This window comes from Narcine bancroftii, chromosome 4, assembly GCF_036971445.1.
Source record: "Narcine bancroftii isolate sNarBan1 chromosome 4, sNarBan1.hap1, whole genome shotgun sequence".
Lineage (NCBI taxonomy): Eukaryota > Metazoa > Chordata > Chondrichthyes > Torpediniformes > Narcinidae > Narcine > Narcine bancroftii.
Window position 1 is genome coordinate 117,922,845 of NC_091472.1, and position 22,508 is coordinate 117,945,352.

Genomic DNA, 22,508 nt, shown 5'->3' on the forward strand with positions numbered 1-22,508 from the left:
CCAACAGTTAATAAGGAAGATGCAAGAGGACTTAAAGAAATGGAAAGAACTCACAGGGAGAGTAAGCTGCATCAAAATGAATGTATTTCCACGACTACAGTACGTATTCCAAATGCTACCAATTCCCTTGATGGGAATTTTTGTAAAAATTTGATAGATTGATAAGAAAGTTTCTATGGAAGGGCAAAAAAGCAAGAGTAGCTTTGTAAAAACTAATGGACATATAAATAAGGGGGAATTGCAACTACCAAATTTCAAAAAAACTAGGACTGTTAAGGTTTTTGTAAAAACCGGATTGGCTCAAGAGATGTATAATTTAGAGGAAAAGGTCCCTGAATACTTGCTCTATAAATGGGATAAGAAATTGGTGCAACATAACAATGTACCAATATTACATCATATGCTAAAAATATGGAAGAGAATACATCTGGAGTGAAAGATGATAAACTGTCAAATACCAAAAAATATTATTAATGCAAAACCCATTAATTCCTTTTACAATGGACAATCTATTTTTTAAGGAATGGGCAAGAAAAGGAATTAAAAGAATAAAAGATTGCTTTTTAGGAAATAATTTATTGACATTTCAACAGTTAAAAGAGAAATGTGGAATATCACATGGTATAATATTTTTGTATTATCAGTTGATAACATATTTAAAAGAAAAGCTCGGGGCTAGTCTAAGATTACCTGAGAGTAGTTGCTTTGAATATTTAATCACAGACACACTGTCTGTTTAAAAAAAAATGATCATGTGTAGTAAATTACAAAACATGGAAAATGATGCAGTAATATATAAACCCAAACAAGGTTGGGAAAAAGATTAAATATACGAATAAAGAATGAAACCTGGAAGGAACTATGTACAGGTACCATAATTAATACAATAAACACTTGGTTTCGTATGATACAATTGGATCCATAGATTATATGTTACACCTCAAATGCTTTCATTGTAAACAAAAAATCGGTACAATAATACACGCAGTTTGGACATGTACAAAAGTGAAAAGCTTTTCGGAGGATTTAAACTTAATATTAAGTAGAATGACAAAAATCTTCCTGTTAAACAACATAAAAGATAAAGAATTAGATCTAAAATAAGACAGAGTTCAAAAACAATTTATTATGATTGCCCTAGCAGCAGCAAAAAAGTGCATAATGATAACGTGGAAAACAGAAACAACCTTAAAAATACAACAATGGTACATCGAAATGAACAAGTGTATTCCATTAGAAAAAAATACCTACAACCTAAGAGACAAATATACATTACTTGAACAAATTTGTCAAGTATAAAATATTGGATGACATAATCTCTTTTTCTTATTTCTTCTGTCATATTTGTTTGTTCCTTTTTTTTGCTTTAAGTTAAAGGAGGGTGAGGGGGAGAAGGGAAAAATAATGTAAATGTCACTATATATCAACACTGAATGTCTGTATATATTTTTACTGACTTGGTTCATGGTGAAGTATTAAATAAGAACTTGTATTTTTTAAAAAAGTACACAGTCAAAGAAATTATCTGGACAGCCTATGTTGCTCTGGTTCTTCACAGCACAAAAGCAAATTCAAAACTAACTTTGTTTATATTATAAACGCGGAAAAAGACCTTGGCTTACAGGCTATTACTATAAAAACACTAAAAATTTTTAAACCATATGCTAGCTGCTAGTTTCTTGCAAGTATGTGTTTGCAAGTCACTTTAACCCTTAAAATGTGGAATGTGCACTTTAATCTCCTGTGAATTATTTCATTACATTTAAAAACAGGAGCAAATCAAAAAATGTATGGAGGGCACTAAAACTTGCTTAATAAGGACAGGTGGGAGTGGTTGGACAGGACCCAGTAGGGGATCATGATCAGGGACCCAGTAGGGGATCATGATCAGGGAGCCAGTAGGGGATCATGATCAGGGAGCCAGTAGGGGATCATGATCAGGGAGCCAGTAGGGGATCATGATCAGGGAGCCAGTAGGGGATCATGATCAGGGAGCCAGTAGGGGATCATGATCAGGGAGCCAGGGACAGGTGAAGGATGACGGACAGAGGCAGTTCACTAGTAGGTGACAAAGGGGGAAAGAGGCTGGAGAAACTAAGGAGCCATTTGGAGGAAGATGAGGCATTATGTAGGCTGCCACTGTTGCCTGATGAGACAAGAAGGTGGCAATAGTGGAACACTGAGAGACCAAGTGAACCAAAATTAGGGGAGGGGGAAATGTGGGTGGGGGGAATGGAGATGAGAATGGGTGGGGGCTGGGAAAGAAAGAGGCTAAAAATGAAAGGGAGAAGGGGTATAATGGTAGTAATCAAAAGAAGAGAGGACCTTACCTGAAACTGGAGAATTCAATGTTTATACCATTGGGCTGTGGACTGAACTTGGACCATCAGACATTTCAGTGAGGTGGAATGGATATTCTTGATGTAAAGGTGGAAAAACTGAGAAAGGGATGACACCCTTGCAGGAGATGTAATCAATGTGGATGTAGCAGTCGGTGGGTTTGTCGTGAAAGCCAGAGCAAGCTTGATGGGCCTCTTACGTTCATAAACTCATGAAAATAAGTTGCAGGAAACATACTTAATAGAGGACACTGATAATGTCGAAGAACCTCCCAGTGAAAGTGCAGCAATTACAGATTGCAAGGTGTTGAAAAGCTTTGAATTTTGTCAGAACTGGCCTTGTCACAACCATTTTAGCCTTTGAGCAAAGGAGTGGCACAAGATCTATAATGTTTAGAAGAATGAGAGGTAATTTTACTCAAATTTCATGTAACTATTCATGTTGGATGAATCCCTTTTGTGAGAGGAAATGAGAACTACAGTTCAGTCCCTTCAGCAATGATGATGGCATGAGTTAAGGGGAGAGATTGGACAAACTTGGGTTGTTTTTTTTTTCTGGCGTGTAGGAGGCAGAGGAGAAACCTGATGGAGGTTTATAAAGTTATGAGTGGTATTGATAGGGTGGATAGTCCTAATCTATTCCCCAGGGTCAAAGTGTCACATACTAGAAAACGTGCGTTTAAGGTGAGTTGGAGGAAATTGAAGCGAGATGTATGGAGCAAGTATTTTGCCCAGAGTGGTAGATGCCTGGAACGGGCTGCCAAGAGCAGATATAATAGTAGCATTTAAGAAGGTAGAGGGAAAACCATCAAGCAAGCAGCAGAGGTTTAGTTGTTGTCCTGAGTCTCAATGCTGATCAGTTGGGATGCAGATATTTGATATTGAGTTGTGAATGACAAATCAATATAGGTCCTGGCTAAAATAAACTTTATTTTTACTTTTTATCTTGTAACCATCCATTTTTTTTTGAATATGCATTCATTACCTTAGAGCAGAGGTTCCCAACCTTTTACTTTCCACTTACATACCACTTTAAATATTCTCTATGCCATGAGTTTTCTGTGATTAGTAAATTATTGCTTAAGGTGGTATGTGAGTAGGAAGGGAAGTGTGAGAATCACTGCTCTAGACCCAATTATTACTGAAATATTTTGCTTGAGAAAAATTGTCATTGGCCCATTTTCTTTGGAGTTATGAAACTGTGCACATAATGAATCAATTTGGAATGATTAACACCTTGGTTTTCAAACTTTTTCTTTCCACCCACATACCACATTAAGAAATCCCTTATTAATTACAGAACACTTATGGCATAGGGAATACTTAGTGATATGTGAGTGGAAAGTAAAAGGTTGGGAACCACTGCCTTAGAGTAACAAGAGTTGCTTGGTTTCAATTTTGTCTGTAATAAGTGGTATAAATAATTAGCCTCCTCAAAAAAAAATAAGTGATAGAATAAACTAAGCTTTTGTGAAAAAATAATTTAATTTGGAGTTACAGGCCCTCTGGCCCACAACCCCGCACTGCCCAATTACCATGTGACCAATCAACATACTAACCTTAAGTTTCCTGAACGTGAAAGGAAGCTGGAGGAAACCCACGTGATCATGGAGAGAACATAATAAACTCCTTTCAGACTGCAGCAGATTTGAACTCGCGCTGTAATAGCACTATGTCCGCAATTATTTTAACGTACCTCTTGTTTTTTCTAGGTTGTGATTTGTCATTTCCCGGCAATAAACTTGTTTCAGGAGACCATTGTAAAATATTTCGCGAACACACTGGGCAAGTGTGGTTAGAAGATACAAGGTCAGTCGAGTTTATTTTCTCACTATTGTTTTTGCAAAGTGAGAAAAATGTTGCCATTATTGTGTTGTAACTGCTGATGCCATAATATTCATGATACAATTTTTTCTTGGACTAGGTCAATGGCTAAGCAAGTGTCTATTAACATTTCAAAGTCCAACCTGTGCTCTGGAAAAAAACTCCCCTCTGTTACCAGTATTGTTCATCTTGAAGTGAATTGGCTGCTCTCAATCTTGTTCACAACAACAGGAGTAGGCCACTTGACCCTATAGACCTCCCTCATCATTTAATATGATCATGGTCGATCTATCCTGATAAATGAGCTTGATATAAATTGTGATTAAAGTGGTAATTACACTGAGACTTTTTTCCCCCCTGTGAGCGTTTACAAAATAGAAGGCACTGTGTTCAGTTTGGGATCAAGCTAGTCTAGCATTGAATAAATGGAGCTCTTTATTTCCTCTGCTCATGGTTTGCTGGAGGATTACCAATCTAGAGGTTTTATGTTTTAAACAACACAAAATCAGTCAAATGAATCCAACATATTTGGGTTGGCATCTCATAAAATAAAAGTTCTAAAATATCCAACTCAAATCAGTGACAGCTTTTGGTAAAAATAAGATGCCGGTGGAACCTTATCTGGTCTACATGTTTCTAGTCTTTTGACAAAACTACTTGGATATTACTCACCTTGGATGTAGAATTAAACAAAGAAGCCTTTTAAATTTTATTTACTCTTTAGGATCTGAATGTCTTTGACAAGTGCAGCATTTATTTCTGACTTTCATGGAGATTATTGTAATGGGTAGGTCTTGTGATGTTGCGTTTGGTAGGGAGTCCCAGGATCTGGAACTAACAAAGAAGCAACTGTAACATATTTCCAAGTTTAGATGGTGTGCGACTTGAGGTCACGTGATGATCCCATGTGCCTGCTGCCCTTGTCCCTAGGAGCAAAGGTCACAGGCTGGGAGCTCTTGTCACAGGACCTTGAGTGTTAATCTGCAGTGGCATTTTGTAAATAGTCTATAGACTGCAATCATTGCTGGTTATGGAGTGAATGATTAGGGAATTGAATGTTGTACATCTATCAGAAAACATCCTCCCTCTGACTTTGATAGAGGAAGATTGTTACTGAAGATGGTTGTCTCTGGATCTTTGCCTTGAGGAAACTGCAGTGATTTAGGGTTGGGGTACTTGACCTCCCACTACAACCTTCTTCCTTTGTGTGATGTATGATTCCAACCATTAGATTGTTTTAACATTGATGATGTTAATTTCATTTTTACCAAGGCTCCTTGGTAATAGTCGAGTGTAACCTTGATCTCAAGGACCTCTTGCCTCTTCTCTGGAATTTGGCCCTTGATTGGACCAATGCTGTGAAAATGTCTGGATCTGAGTGGTCCTTATGGACACCAAGCCTCGGATTGGTGAGCAGTCCATAAGGAAGCGTTGCTTGAAAGCATCTTCCATCACTTTGATAATGCCATACAACATGATGTCCTTGGTGTGAAGATGGAACTTTCTTTCCACAAGAACTGCGTTTTGGTCATTTCTACCATTGAGGTAGAATATACCATTGATGGGAATATCTGCTATAGATCAGTCAGGATAAAGTCAAGCAAATGTATCCCTGTTTCACTCATTTTCTGACATCTAATTTGGCAATTGTGTCCTTGAGGACCTGGCCATTTTGATCAGTGGTGCTGCCGCCAAGCTAATCTTACCGAAGGATGTTCAAGTCCCTTATTCTGAATGCTTCCATTTCTTGTCCCGTGTGCAAGAGTGTTTCAGAATAGTTGGAAGAGGTTTCTGTCTGGGTTTGATCTAATCCTGTGAGACTTCCAAAATCAGTGTTGAGGACTCCAAGGGCTGCTCCTGCTTGTATACCACTTTCCTCCCCTTTCAGTGAGTCTGCTTGCCAGTGAGAGAGATAGTACATAGAGGTTGCAATGGAAGTCTGTAAGGTGTTGCTTGACCAATCTGTGGGACATTTTTCTCATTAATCACCAGTGATTTGTGAAGAGGACTTTATAAAATCAACAAAAGTAACTATGCCACTGTCAAAGACAGCTGGTCTGATTTTAAAAAGTAAAGGTTCCATTATTGCCATGTAATGCTACAGTTAGAATGTAACATACATGAAATTGTTTAACTTTTGTCTATTGTAAGGCAGACAGAGTCAGTACTTTGTCCAGTGCCCCTCACAGAAATCAAAAGCACCTGGTGATCCTAGGTGGTCTCCCCTCCAAGAACTGATCAGTCCTGTGATCAGGCAATCCCAGGGGTATTCAGGCTATTAGTCCTTGTTATTTTTTCCTTAGTTTGGACTTGCTGTTATGATTCAATTAGCTCGTTAAGTTATTCACACTGATGTCGTTTGCTGTCTGGACCTGAGTAAAGGTGGCAGATTTCTTCCCCTGAAGGGCATGCAAAAGTAGATGTTTTTTTTCAGCAGCTGGGAAATTTGAGGTCATCATTACTAATGGCTGGTTTTAAACATTTCAGAGTATTTAATTAAATTTAAATTCTACAGCTGACATGAGATTTAAAATACGCTTTGACATGTTGAATGCAGGCCTCTGAATTAAAAGCATGCCAATTTTGTAGTTCACCACCACCACCAAAAAAGTAAAATGATCTTTGCGAGTTTCTTTTTAGGAAAATATCTGTGCTAAAGAATGAAAGAGTAGTATGATTGGTGATTCATGGAGATTGTAATTTATCAGGTTGTAATTTATGTGGCTGTCATTTGCACAAGTTTCATGTTTAAAATATTTAGTGGTAACTGAATTAAATATTAATTTTCAAGTAATGTGAAGTGAGTTGTAGGTTGTGTGTATACTTTTGAAAGTAAATCACAAAATTCTGTAGACTCCATGTTTGAAGTAAAAATACAAAATGCTGGAGAACCTCATGAGGTCAAACAGTGTCCTTTCTCAGACATCATACTGATGTATGAGAAAATGCTGGCAAACATCCGAACAAAAGACTAGGTGGGGGGAAGCGGTGGGGTGTTAAGGCAGAGATGAGAGATGGAGAAAGAAGGGAGGGGACAGCAGCAATGAGGGGGAGAGGGGATAGTAGGGCTGTGTGAGTGAAAGACTGGAAGGACAGGAAAAGGGGGAGAGGAAAGAAAAGAAGAGCAGGTTTAATGGAAGGCAGTAAAGTTGATGTTCATGCCATGTGGCTGGAGGGTGCCCAGATGGAAAATAAAGGTGTTCCTCCAATCTGCGGGTGGTTAGGATGGAACAGCACATCAAGCTATGGGCAGACATGTGAGCATGGGAGTGTGACCCGGAATTGAAATGGTTAGCCTCTTTAAAAAAGAGCAGAGGTGCTCAGTCTGTGATTGTAGAGAATGCCACAAAAGGGTCCACCGGATCCAGTAAATAAGCCCTCTGGATGTACAAGTGAAGTGTTGCTTGAACTGTGTGCTTTTAAATATCACCTTAATTTTGAACAGTACAATTTTGGGTAGCATATTGCTATTCCAGTGCCAGGTGACTCAGGTTCAAATTGATGCTATCTGTAAGAAGTTTGTTTATTCTCCCTGTGACCTGCGTGTATTTCCTTTGAGTGCTCTGGTTTCCTCCCACATTCCAAAAATGTATAGGGGGGCATATTGTTCACATGGATGTAATTGAGTGGCATGGGCTTGTGGGCCAGAAGGGCCTGCTACCGAGATTGACGTAGTTGACAATGCTATTGCTCTTGCAAAGCAATTACTGTCTCAGGTGATTCTGCCAAAAGATTTCTCATCTTCTCATGGTTTGATTGCATATCTCCCTGAAAAGAAAGAAATTTGCATCTATAGTATCTTGTAGAAAATAGTAAAATCTTCATCAACTAATGAACAATTTTGAAACGTAGTCACCGATATAACATGATCATTGGTCATTACTAATGCCATATGATACCTGGGCGAAGATGTAGAAAAGTGTAGAGGGATGGGTCAGTAAGTTTACGAATGATACAAAGATTGGCGGAGATGTGGATAGTGTTGTAGGTTGTCATGTTACAACAGGACATAGACAGGATGCAGAGTTGGGCAGAAAATTGCCAGATGGAGTTCAATCCAGATCAGTGTGAGGTAATGCATTTTGGAAGGTTAGACTTGAAGGCAGAGTACATGATTATTGGTAGGATGCATGACAGTGTGGAATGGAAGAACCTTTGGGTTAAAATCCAGAGATCTCTCTTTTTTTTAAAATTTTTTATTTTTCACACCATAAATCACAATAGCCATGATATACACTTTTTCTTTTCCACACATTTACAGTGACTTTTTCTCCCTCCCCCCTCCCTCCTCCCAAGCCATCCCCCCACCCCCCCCCCCCCCTCTCATCCATTTTAGGTATACAAGCTAGGTTGCATTAATTCAGTTAGACAGTGTTGTCATTCAACAAAAATACACCAGAAATTCTACTGAGTCCATTCTTTTCTTTTCTTCTCCTTCCATCAACTTAGGTAATGTTTGTTCCCGGTAGGTTTTCGCTATTGTATTTAATGTAAGGCTCCCATACTTGTTCGAATATTTCAATATTATTTCTTAAACTATATGTTATTTTTTATAATGGAATACATTTATTCATTTCTATATACCATTGTTGTATTTTCAAATTATCTTCCAATTTCCAGGTTGACATAATACATTTTTTTGCTACGGCTAGGGCTATCTTGACAAATCTTTTTTGTGCATCTTCCAAGTCAATTCCAAATTCTTTATTTTTTTATGTTACTTAGGAGAAAGATCTCTGGATTCTTTGGTATATTGTTTTCTGTTATTTTATTTAATATCTGATTGAGATCATCCCAAAATTTTTCTACTCTCTCACATGTCCAGATTGCATGAATTGTTGTTCCCCTTTCTTTTTTACATCGAAAACATCTATCAGATACTGTTGGGTCCCATTTATTTAACTTTTGCGGTGTAATGTATAGTCTGTGTAACCAATTATATTGTATCATACGCAGCCTCGTATTTATTGTATTTCTCATCGTTCCAGAACATAACTTCTCCCATGTTTCCTTTTTTATCTTTATATTTAAATCTTGTTCCCATTTTTGTTTAGTTTTACCATTTGTTTCCTCATTCTCCTTTTCTTGCAGTTTAATATACATATTTGTTATAAATCTTTTGATTAACATTGTATCTGTAATCACATATTCAAGGTTACTTCCCTCTGGTAAACTCAAGTTGCTTCCTAATTTATCTTTCAAGTAGGATCTCAGCTGGTAATATGCCAGCGCTGTATCTCCAGTTATATTGTATTTATCTCTCATTTGTTCAAAGGATAAGAATCTACTTCCTGAAAAACAATTTTCTATTCTTTTAATCCCTTTTTTTTCCCATTTTCTAAAGGCAAGGTTGTCTATTGTAAAAGGGAGTAGCTTATTTTGCGTCAATATTAGTTTTGGTATTTGGTAATTTATTTTATTTCTTTCTACATGAATCTTCTTCCATATATTGAGGAGATGGTGTAATACTGGAGAAGTTCTATGTTGTACCAATTTTTCGTCCCATTTATATAATATGTGTTCAGGTATCTTTTCCCCTATTTTATCTAATTCTAGTCTCGTCCAGTCTGGTTTTTCCCTTGTTTGATAAAAATCTGATAGGTACCTTAATTGTGCGGCTCTATAATAATTTTTGAAGTTTGGCAATTGTAAGCCTCCTTGTTTATACCATTCTGTTAATTTGTCTAGTGCTATCCTCGGTTTCCCCCCTCTCCATAAAAATCTCCTTATTATTTTCTTTAACTCTTTGAAGAATTTTTCTGTCAGTTGTATTGGCAATGCCTGAAATAAGTATAGTATCCTTGGAAAAATGTTCATTTTAATACAGTTTATCCTTCCTATCAGTGTTAGTGGTAGCTCTTTCCAATGCTCTAAATCGTCCTGTAATTTTTTCATTAGTGGATTGTAATTGAGTTTATATAATTGGCCTAGATTTTTGTTTATTTGCACACCTAGGTATCTTATTGCCTGCGTTTGCCATCTGAATGGGGATTCCTCCTTAAATTTTGAGAAATCCGCGTTATTCATAGGCATTGCTTCACTTTTATTTACGTTTATCTTGTATCCCGACACTTCTCCATATTCCTTCAATTTCTTATATAGTTCTTTTATTGATAGTTCTGGTTCTGTTAAGTACACTATCACATCATCCGCAAACAGACTGATTTTATATTCCCTGTCTTTTATTTTTATTCCTTTTATATTATTATCTATTCTTATCGATTCTGCTAGTGGTTCTATAGCTAGCGCAAACAATAATGGTGATAGTGGGCATCCCTGCCGCGTTGACCTGCTTAAGTTAAATTGCTTTGATACATGTCCATTTACTGTCACTTTCGCTAACGGTCCCTCATATAATGCTTTAATCCAATTAATAAACTTCTCCGGTAAATTGAATTTTTGCAATACTTTGAACAAGTAATTCCATTCTACTCTGTCGAAGGCCTTCTCTGCGTCTAAAGCAACTGCTACTGCCGGTGCTTTATTTCCTTCTACTGCATGAATTAAGTTAATAAATTTACAAATATTGTCTGTTGTGCGTCTTTTTTTGATAAATCCAGTTTGGTCTAAATTTACCATTTTCGGTACCTGTTCTGCTAATCTGTTCGCTAATAGTTTAGCTATTATCTTATAATCTGTGTTTAGCAGAGATATTGGTCTATATGACGCTGGTGAGAGTGGATCTTTCCCTTGTTTTAGTATCACTGTAATTATTGCTGTTTTACATGAATCTGGTAAGTTTTGTGTCTCATCAATCTGGTTGATTACATCCAGGAGGGGCGGTATTATTAGGTCTTTAAATGTTTTGTAGAATTCTATTGGGAGTCCATCCTCTCCTGGTGTCTTATTATTTGGTAAATTTTTTATTATCTCTTTTATTTCTACTGTTCCAAATGGTTCTGTTAATTTATTTTGTTCCTCTATTTGTAGTTTTGGTAGTTCAATTTTAGTCAAAAATTCATCTATTTTCCCTTCTTTCCCTTCGTTTTCGGTTCGGTATAATTGTTCATAGAATTCTCTGAAGTTTTCCTTAATTTCTTTTGGATTATATGTAATTTGTTTGTCTTTTTTCCTTGTTGCCAATACCATTTTCTTAGTTTGCTCTGTCTTAAGCTGCCATGCTAAGATTTTGTGTGTTTTTTCACCTAGTTCATAATATTTCTGTTTTGTCTTCATTATATTCTTCTCCACCTTATATGTTTGTAATGTTTCATATTTTATTTTTTTATCCGCCAATTCTCTTCTTTTGGTTGTATCTTCCTTTATTGCTAATTTTTTTTCTATGTTTATTATTTCCCTTTCCAACTGCTCTGTTTCCTGATTATAGTCCTTCTTCATCTTGGTTGCATAACTTATTATTTGCCCTCTAATGAATGCTTTCATTGCGTCCCATAGTATAAACTTATCTTCCACTGATTCTGTATTTACTTCAAAGTACATTTTTAATTGTTTTTCAATAAATTCTCTAAAATCCTGTCTTTTAAGTAGCATGGGGTTTAATCTCCATCTATACATTCTTGGAGGGATGTCCTCTAGCTCTATTGCCAATAACAGGGGTGAGTGGTCCGATAATAGTCTAGCTTTATATTCCGTTTTCCTAACTCTCCCTTGAATGTGGGCTGATAACAGGAATAGGTCTATCCTTGAGTATGTTTTATGTCTAGTCGAGTAGTATGAGTATTCCTTTTCTTTTGGGTTTTGTTTCCTCCATATGTCCACAAGTTTCATTTCTTGCATTGATTTAATTATAAATTTGGTTACTTTGTTCTTCCTGTTAATTTTTTTCCCCGTTTTATCCATATTTGGATCCAAATTCAGGTTGAAATCCCCTCCTATTAGTATGTTCCCTTGCGTATTAGCTACCTTCAAAAAGATATCTTGCATAAACTTTTGATCTTCTTCGTTAGGTGAATATATATTGAGTAGATTCCAAAGCTCTGAATATATCTGACATTTTATCATAACATATCTACCTGCTGGATCTATTATTTCCTCTTCTATTTTAAATGGCACATTTTTGCTAATTAATATAGCCACTCCTCTTGCTTTTGAATTATACGATGCTGCTGTTACATGTCCTACCCAATCTCTCTTTAATTTCTTGTGCTCCAATTCAGTTAAGTGTGTTTCTTGGACAAATGCTATATCTATTTTTTCCTTTTTCAGTAAATTTAGTAGTTTCTTCCTTTTAATTTGGTTATGTATTCCATTAATATTTAGAGTCATATAGTTCAGCGTAGCCATTTTATATTTTGTTTATCTTCTCTTTCCGTTTTTCCATCATTACCTTTCCTCCTTTTCCATTTCTGTTTTCTTATTTTCAACTCTTTACCAGACAACATTCCTACAACATCCAACATTTTCCTTATTCTCCTATTTCTATCTTCTTTATCCCCAATCTCCCCTTCCCCTCCTGAGTTGTCCTTTATCCCTTGTCGGACAACCACATCTCCCCTCTCCATTTGGATTTGCGAATCCACTCGCAAGCGTCAACTGATTTTGCAGTGACCGCTCTTTTCCCCCACCCAGCCCCCCCCAGAAAAGATTTCGCTTTTTATATGTCACAAAGGTCACTCTTTTAATTCCCTCCTTATTCACTCTATTCCATTACCTTCCCTTATTAATTCTTGTCTATACTATCTATATTTTCCTCTAAGTACAGATACATTCATGTATGCTCATTGTCTCTATTCACTCTTATACCTCTTTACCCGCATACATATCAATCGTGGTCATTTTTACCCTCATTACCCGTCTTCATCCCTCAGTCTATTTTTGTCTTTACCCGCATACATATCAATCGTGATCATTTTTACTCTCATTACCCGTCTTCATCCCTCAGTCTATTTTTGTCTTTACCCACACACATATCAATCGTGATCATTTTAACTCTCATTACCCGTCTTCCTCCCTCAGTCTATTTTTGTAATTGTTCTGCAAATTTTCGTGCTTCTTCTGGATCCGAGAATAGTCTGTTTTGTTGTCCTGGAATAAATATTTTCAATACCGCTGGATGCTTTAGTATAAATTTATACCCTTTCTTCCATAAAATCACCTTTGCTGTATTGAACTCTTTTCTCTTCTTTAGGAGTTCAAAACTTATATCTGGATAAATGAACATTTTTTGCCCTTTATACTCCAGTGGTTTGTTGCCCTCTCTTACTTTTTCCATTGTCTTCTCCAGTACCTTTTCTCTTGTAGTATATCTTAGGAATTTTACTACAATAGATCTTGGTTTTTGTTGTGGTTGTGGTTTAGGGGCCAATGCTCTATGTGCCCTTTCTATTTCCATTTCTTGCTGTAGTTCTGGACATCCTAGGGCCTTAGGGATCCATTCTTTTATAAACTCCCTCATATTCTTGCCTTCTTCATCTTCCTTAAGGCCCACTATCTTTATGTTATTTCTTCTGTTATAATTTTCCATTATATCTATTTTTTGGGCTAGTAATTCTTGTGTCTCTTTAGTTTTTTTATTAGATTCCTCCAATTTCTTTTTTAAGTCTTCTACCTCCATTTCTGCTGCTATTGCCCGTTCTTCCATCTTGTCCATTTTTTTCCCCATTTCTGTTAAGGTCATATCCATTTTATTTATTTTCTTTTCTGTGTTGTTTATTCTTCTTCTTAAATCATTGAATTCCTGTGTTTGCCATTCTTTAAATGACTCCATGTATCCTCTAACAAGAGCAAGTATATCCTTTACCTTGCCTTTCCCTTTATCTATTTCACTGTATTCTTCCTCTTCTTCTTCCTCTGGGTTGGCCATCTGTTGTTTCTTTGCTGCCCTTTCCTCCTCTTCTTTCTTGTTTCCATTGTCTTCTGTGGTTTCTTCTTGCTGCAGGTGTTCTGCAGCTGTCGTTGCCGGCTGTGGAGATCGACTCCCCAGCTGGTCCCCCCTCCCGTCGGTGTGTTTTTTTTCATGCGCATCGCACATGCGCACTTTTACTCGGCTCTGTGAGCCATTGTTGTAGTTCTTTTTCTACCGACCTGAGGTAGTGGGGTCTTCTCTCCACAGCGGGCCTCTTCGGACAGGTAAGGCCTTCACCTTTTTCCTCCGTTGTCTTCTCTTCCTCTCTTCTTTCCGTTGATTTTGATTTTTCTCCTTTTGTCTCCATCTTCTTTCCACCTTTATACTCACTTTTCTTTAACTTGTATTTCTGTGCCTTTGTATTTTCTCTTGTTTTTCCCGACTTTTCTGGAGAGGGCTGGAGTTCACCGTCCGGCCACTACTCCATCACGTGACTCCTCCAAATCCAGAGATCTCTCAAGGTTGTCATGCAAGTGGATTGGATATTAAGAAAAGCCTGTGGCATGCTGGGCTTCACTTGTCGAGATAATTGAGTTTAGGGTGAGGTAATGTTGCAGCTCTATAAATATTTGGTAAGACCACACTTAGAGTATTGTGTTCGGTTCTGGTCACCTCATTACAGAAAGGATGTGAAAGCTATAGAGAGGGTGCAGAAGAGATTTACCATGATGTTGACTTTTCTCTTTGGAGCGAAGAAGGATGAGGGGTTACTTATAAGGTCTGCAAGATTATGCGAGGAATAGATAAGGTAGACAGCCAACGCCCTTTTCCCAGGACAGGAGTTGCAAATACCAGAGGACATCTGTACAGTGAAGGGAGGAAGGTTTAGGGGAGACATCGGGGGTAAGTTTTTTTTTTAAGTAGAGAGCTGAGGGTGCCTGGAATGCATTGGCAGGGGTGGTGGTGGACATTGGAAAAACGGGGATATTTAAGGGAGTCTTAGGCACATGGATGAAATTAAATGAGAGGATTATGAGGGAGGGTTTAGATTTTTTTTGGATGTATATAGGTTGGTACAACATTGTGGGCTGAAAGGCCTGTACTGTGCTGTAATTTTCTATGTTCTAATTCCAGGAAGAACAATATGATAATTGATGAGATTAAATATTTTACTCACAGTGCTAAAATAAAGATTGGTCAGGGCAACACTGGAAATTTCCAGATCATCTTCTGAATAATGCTCTGGGATCTTTTGTGTCTGCCAGTTAAAGCAGGCCCACCCTGTTCAGCAGATTGCTCCTATTCCTCCATATTTAAAAAAATGGCGGCGCTGCCAGAGCTACTGTACCAGCAGTGCTGGTACAGACCTGCAGGAGCAGAGACGCAGCTCTTCTCCATGGGGTCCAACCACCCAGTGTACATGCTTTAAATAGCCTATTAAAGGAGCTGACAGTGGTTGATTTTAAAATCTTCGGGGAGGCAGAGGACTGACACAGGCCACCAGAAAACAGGGAGGACCCCCCCCCCCCCCGCCCATTTGAGAAGAAGAAGCAGAGGAGATGACCCAAGGGACAGTGACTACAGTGTCAGACCAACAAGGGGTTCTGCGGCTGAAGAACACGGGTGGCGGGCTGTCGAGGTGAGGAACCCACACAGGCATTGGGATGCTGGTGACTGCTGTCAAGGAACTTGTACTAGGCTGCTGGAGACTGGCTCGAGTCTGGCTGAAGGGGTACCAAGTATTGGAACCGAGCTGTGAGAGGGTGCTGAGGGTGTCCTGATCACGTCAGAGGTTTGGATCTGGATCTCGATTGTTAATGGTTTGGATTGAAGGCTGTGTGTCTGCGGAGGCTGCGGGAGCGCTGGAGGAGAATCTGGGCACTCATTGACTCTGGGGGACTCTCTTTTTCTTCTCTTTCTCTGACTGTAAGGGATGCTGGGAAATTTCTGCTGATGTTGAATCTTTGCCTTAAGTTAGACTAAGGGAAATTTTGTGTAATGTTACTCTGTTTTATCATATAACAATAAAAGAAACTTGAATCTATGACACTACAATCAGATTAGCGTTTTGGGCTCTGGTTTCTGAGGTGGACACTGAGATGGGTGTGCCTTCCACAAAACACAACTGGTCTCTGAATATTATGTTTTATTTTTCTGGGTTTGTTTCCCCTTTCAATTGTATCACTGACATTTTATGATCTGGATCTAGACACAAATAGCCACTTCATCAAGAAAAGCAACAATATGATAGTTTTTAGAAGGGAGGGCACCACAAGTACTGAGGAACTGATGGTCTCCTAATTCAATGATATATTCAATCTAGAGAGTGGAAGAGGGTCATTAAATAGCTTTCACATTTTGACTTGTGAAATAAATTACATTTGAAAATAAAAAATACAAAATTCTTTCAGGGGGAATTTTTGAAAGAGTTAATATTTTAGTTTGAAGTTCCAATTTTTATTTGCAGACTATGCAAACGTTTAAACTGGAATATAATCTGGTGAGGTTAGTTTCATGCAGTTGCCCCATTTTGCCAGAAGGTGGCTGCAGAGGGCATATTTCTGGTAATTTGGCCTTGTGTGACTGGCTGTCATCTATAATTGTTCTACTTGTGAGAGAGCCTGGTACCCGACCTCAATCCATGTGATCTTTTTCAGAAACTGAAAATATAGTTTTTAATTAGTGAAGAAGGGCAAATAAGACCATTCTGTTTTAAATAATGCCTGTTGTTTCTCTGAATACTTTATGAAGCTGCTATATATATGTTATCACAATTAGAATAAAAATTTATTGTCATGAACAAGTCATGAAATTCGGTGTTTTGCGGCAGCGTCGTAGCGTAAACATTCATATTATAACCATCTCATGACATTACTATTTAAAAAAAAACAATAAAGGTGCATGGCAGGGTCGTTGGTTCATTGATTATTCAGGAATCTGATGGCAGCGGGGAAGAAGCTGTCCTTGTGCCGCTGAGGGCTCGTCTTTAGACCTTTTCCTTAATGGTAGGCAAGTAAGAGGGCATGGCCTGGGTGGTGGGGTTCTTTGAGGTTAGAGGCTGCTTTTTTAAGACACCGCTTCATGTAGATATCCTCAATGAAGCGAAGTCTGGTGTCTGATGTGACAGGCCAAGCTAACAACCCTCTGAGTTTATTCTTGCCCTGAGAGCTGGCACCTCCATACCAGGCAGTCATACTACCAGGCAGAATGCCCTCCACGGTACACCTGTAGAAGTTTACGAGAGCCTTCGGTGAGATACTGAATCTCCTCAGACATCTTCTTTATGATTGCATCAACATGAAATTGCCTATGGGTTTTATTGGGATTATCAATGGAAAACATTGATGCCTAGTTATTGAGGCATTTGACAAAAAAGGAAGGTTTTAAAGGAGAGAAAATGAGAGAAGCAGAGAGTTGGGTTTTGGCAGCTGAAGGTAAGGTAGAATGATTAAATTTGGGGATGCCCAGTAGCCTGGAATTTGAAGCTTGCAGTGCGTGGTCTTGTCTTTGGGGCTGGAAGAACATGTGACCCCAACTAGAAGTACACTTTGTGCAGCATCCAGTCCAAGACTTGTGAAATTCCCTTCTACAGGAAGACTTGTTTTCGTTAGGTCTGAAACTTATTTTTTTCATTACAAATTACCTTGTCCTTACACTAAACATTGTTAAACTCTTAGAATTTGTTAAGTTCAGATTCACATTTAAATCATTTCTGTACATTTGAATCATTTGAGTACATTTCTGTACTCAAAATTTGCTAACAACTTCTTGCAGCTAAGAGGTTATTCACAAGCCATTTTTAAACAGTGAAATAACATCACTGTTCAATGCAAGCAAGGCACATGGACTGTGGTCAGATAAACACAAGTGTCCTGTTTTTGACAATATAAGACAGCGATGTTTTACTTGAGTTTGCACTCCTAATGCTAGGAGAAGCTAGAGGAACTCAATAGGTCCATGGAGAGAAATGGCTGTCAGTGTTTTGAGTCATTAAAAGGTTTCCGACCTGAAACATCGACTGACCATTTCTCTCCATGGATACTGCCTGACCTGCTGAGTTCCTCCAGCTTTACTTTGTTCAGTCAAGATTCCAGCCTCTGCAGTTTTCGTTTCTCGAATTCTAATTTTTGTCCACCAGTAAACCGGTTAATGGCTTAAACTTTGAGATGTTTAACTTTCAGTTGGCAGGCAATCGCATTTTGATGCAACAGACTACAAATTTGGGTCTATGTCACTCTGAGGAATCAATGTTGATGCATTAGAAATAAGAGGCAAACTGACTCGTGTTCTTGTCATTTTGTTTTTTAGTACCAATGGAACAGTCATAAACAAATCCAAAGTTGTGAAGAAACAGACGTATCCATTGCAGAATGGAGATGCAATTTATGTTGTCTACAGGAAGAATGAGCCAGATCAGAGTAAGGATACTGCATGTGGTTGAAAATCTTGTTTCTGGTTCCCAAACTAAATTGATAGGCATGGATCTAATAGGATTACGAAGAAATGGTGAACAGTGGGAAGCTTGTGAAGCACAGTTCCACTCTTGCTGGCCTGTGTGTGTTTACAGAGTCCATGACTTTTTATGCAAGTGTATGCATGTTACTTAACAATGGATAGAGGTTGTAGCTGAGTCTAATTTTGTTGGCACCTGCATAGTATGCTGTGTGCAGTTTCAGCAGAGAGGAAAAAAAATCAGAAATTAAAACTTTAACGACTAATTTTCCCCTAGTTCTTCCATCATTTGATAATTCTCCACAGCAATTGAGGGTTTGTTTCTGAAGCAGACTAATAGAGCAAAAGTTAAATGTTTTGTGCATGCTTTCTATTGATTAGGGTGTGGTGATTTTCAATGATGGATCAATGAAGGTCAGGTGACCCAAGCAGTTGGAGCAAGATTTTAAAAGTTCAGACTCAGCAGGAAGAAGCTAATTGGGCAATCCAGGTCAGGTGACCCAAGCATCACGATAAAGGAAAGGACTGTATCAGAGTGATCATTGACAAAGCGGTAAGGTTTTGGCTTAAGGGGGTTCAACAAGAAGAGGCTGAGGTAGTGGTTCAGGGGTTGAAGTAAGAAAGGGCCACCCTATTCAAAGAACAAAAAGGATACAGTAGGTAGCCACAGGTAAGGGCATACATATTTATTCCTCCAGTGGAAATGGCAATGTTTCTCTTGCAGAATATGGGTAGTCAGGGAACCCAGCAGAATCACTGATTGCTTCATCTACAGGTGCATCCAGCTGCAGCTCCTTACAAACTGAGTTAAGGAATTGGAGGTGAAGTTGGATGAACTCCAAATCATTCGGGAGGCTGAGGGGGTGATAGACGGGAGTTATAGGGACGTTATCACATCTTGGAGGCAGGAGGAAGGTAGCTGGGTGACAGTCAAGAGAGGGAAGGGGAAAAGCAGTCCATTATAGGGCACCCCTGTGGCTGTTCCTTTCAATAACAAGTATACATTTTGGATACTGTTGAGGTGGGGTGGGGGTGGGGAGAGGGACCTACCAGGGACAAGCCACAGGATCAGGTCTCTAGCGTGGAATCTGGTCTGGTGGCTAAGAAAGTTAGGGAGGAGAAGAGATGAACTGTAGTGATAGGGAATTCTGTAGTTAGGGGTCAGATAAGAAGCTCTGTGGAAGGGATCAAGATTCCCAGATGGTATGTTGCCTCTCTGGTGCCAGGATCTGAAATATGTCAGATCAAGTTCATGACATTCCCAGAAGTGAGGGTGAGCAGTCAGATGTCATAGTCTATGTAGGGACTGATGACAAAGACAGAAAGGTGATGAGGTCCTGCAAGGAGAACTCGGAGTTAGCATCTAAGATAAAGGACAGGGCCTCCAGGGTTGTGACCTCTGGATTGCCACCTGTGCTGTGTGCTAGTTAGGTTAAAAATAGGATAATGCAGGTTAAACTGGCTAAAGACATGGTGCAGGAAGGAGGGCTTCAGGTTTCTGGGAGAGGACAGGCATTGCTCATCAGGGAAAATATCACAGCTGTGCTCAGGCAGGAAAGACCAGAGGGCTCATCTGTTGAGGGTATATGGGTGGAGCTGAGGAACAGGAAAGGTATGACCAAATAGTCAGCGAGAATCTGTCGAGAGATAGCAGACAGTTGCAGGAAACATAAGGTTGTGATACTAGAAGATTTTAACTTTCCATGTATTGACTAGGACTCCCATAGTATAAAAATGATGGATGGCTTGGAGTTTGTCATATGTGTTCGGGAAAGTTTTCTTAATTAATATATAGAGTAACCAACTGGAGAGAGTGCAATACTGGATCTCCTATTAGGGAGTGAGACAGGACAGGTGACAAAAGTATGTGTAGGGGAACATTTTGGGTCCAGAGATCATAATGCCATTAGTTTCAGATTAATTACGGAGAAGGATGGATCTGATCCTCGGGTTGAGTTTCTAAATTGGAGGAAAGCCAATTCTGAGGAAATGAGAAAGGACTTAGAAACTATGGATTGGGACAAGTTTTTGGGCAAGGATGTGTGAAGTAAGTGGAGAACCTTAAAAAGTGAAATTTTGAGAGTAGAGTTTGTATGTTCCTGACAAGATTAAAGGCAAAGTTTACAGGCATAGGGGTCATTGGTTTTCAAGATAGATTGGGGATCTAGTTTGGAAGGGGAGAGAGAGGTGTATAACAGGTATAGGCAACATGGAGCAAATGAGGTACTTGCGACTATTTTTAAGAAAATACAAGAGAAACCTCAAGAAAGAAATCAGTGAGGCTAAAAGAAGACATGAGGTTGCTTTGACAGACAATGTAAAGGAAAATCCTAAGGGATTTTAAGAGCAAAAGAATAGTAAGGGACAAAATTGGTCCTCTTGAAGATCAGAGTGGTCAGCTTTGTATGGAGCCAAAAGAGAAGAACAAGATCTTAAATTGGGGTTTTTTTTCATCAGTATTCACCCATGAAACTGGCAAGTTAGGAGAACAAGCGGCGAGGACATGGAACTGATACAGATTAAAGAGGAGGAGGAGGTGCTTGCTGTCTTAAAGCAAATAAGGGTGAATAAATCCCAAAGCCCAGACAATAATATTCCCTCGGACCTTGAAGGATGCTAGTATAGAAATTGCATGGACTCTGGCAGAAATATTTAAAGTTTCCTGAGCCACAGGTGTGGTACTGAAGGATTGAAGGGTAGCTCACGTTGTTCCATTGTTTAAAAAGGGCTTCAATTGTAACCCAGGAAATTATAGGCTGGTGAGCCTAACGTCAGTTGTAGATGAATTATTGGATGGAGTTCTAAGTGATCAGATGTACAAGTATTTGGATAGCCAGGGACTAATTAGGGATGGTCAACGTGATTTGTTTGTGGTAGGTTGAGTTTAACCAATCTTATTGAGTTTTTTGAGGAAATTACCAGGAAAGTTGATGATGGAAAAGCTGTGGATGTCATCTACGTGGACTTAAGTAAGGCCTTTGTCAAGGTTCCACGTGGGAGGTTGGTCAGGAAGGTTCCGACGCTCGGTATTCATGGTGTGGTAGTAAACTAGATTTGACATTGGTTACATGGGAAAAGCCAGAGAATGGTGGTGGATGATTGCTTCTCAGACTGGAGGCCTGTGACCAGTGGTGTGCCTCAGCGATCTGTGTGAGGACCATTGTTTGTCATCCAGATCAATGATCTGGATGATAATATGGTAAATTGGATCAGCACGATTGCAGATAACACAAAGATTGGTGATGTTGTGGACAGTGAGGAAGGTTTTCAAAGGAATCGGCCAACTGGAAAAAATAGGCAATGGAATTTAATTCAGACAAGCGTGAGATGTTGCATTTTGGAAGGACAAACCAAGGTAAGTTGTACATGGTGAATGGTAGGGCACTGAGAAGTGCAGTAGAGCAGAGTGATCTGGGAATACAGATACATAATTCCTTGAAAGTGGCATCACAGGTAGAAGGGGTTATAAAGAGAGCTTATGGTATATTGGCTTTCATAAATGAAGGTATTGAGTATAGGAGTTTGGATGTTTATGGTAAAGATGTATAAGACATTGGTACATTGTGTGCAGTTTTAGTGACCTATCTACAGGAATTATATCAATAAGATTGAAAGAGTCCACAGAAGATTTACTTGGTTGTTGCCTGGACTTCAGGAACTGGGTTACAAGGAAAAAGGCTAAACAGGTTAAGACTTTTTTTCCCTGGATCGAAGAAGAATGGAGGGAGATTTGATGGAGGTATTTAAAATTATGAGGGGTGTAGACAGAGTAAATGTATGTAGGCTTTTTCCACTGAGAGTAGGTGAGAAACAAACCAGAGGACGGGCTAAGAGTGAAAGTGGTAAAGATTCGGGGGAATTTTTTCACACAGAGTGGTGGGAGTGTGAAACAAACTGCCAGATGAAGTGATGAATGTGGGCTTGCTTTTAACATTTAAGAAGAATTTGGACAGATATGGAGGACTGTGGGCTGGGTTCAGGTCAATGGGACTAGGCCGAAAAATAGTTCAACACAGACTATATAAGAGCCTGTTTCTGTGCTGTAACATTCTATGGTTCTTCAGCATTTAATTTTTTTTTCCAGATGTCGCTTATTTGTACAAAGCACTGAATTCTGAAGAAAATATGGAAGATCCAATGGGTAATCA

General features: G+C 38.8%; 1 protein-coding gene across 6 annotated transcripts in view; it reads left to right on the plus strand.

The window, feature by feature from the left end:
* The window catches only part of chfr (checkpoint with forkhead and ring finger domains, E3 ubiquitin protein ligase), a 100,713-nt gene that overhangs the window by 22,227 nt on the left and 55,978 nt on the right, over window positions 1–22,508 (plus strand). For 3 of the 6 annotated variants that reach the window (XR_011356073.1, XM_069932544.1, XM_069932545.1), the window contains exons 2-4: window positions 4,052–4,148; window positions 18,217–18,326; window positions 22,445–22,501. Coding sequence is in view for 5 of the 6 variants with exons in the window: in XM_069932544.1 (XP_069788645.1) it covers window positions 4,052–4,148; window positions 18,217–18,326; window positions 22,445–22,501 (264 nt within the window). In the remaining variant the exon portion in view is untranslated. Of the gene's footprint in view, window positions 1–7; window positions 100–4,051; window positions 4,149–18,216; window positions 18,327–18,785; window positions 18,914–22,444; window positions 22,502–22,508 lie in introns of those variants that run through there. The other 3 variants (XM_069932546.1, XM_069932547.1, XM_069932548.1) reach the window with 2 other exon arrangements.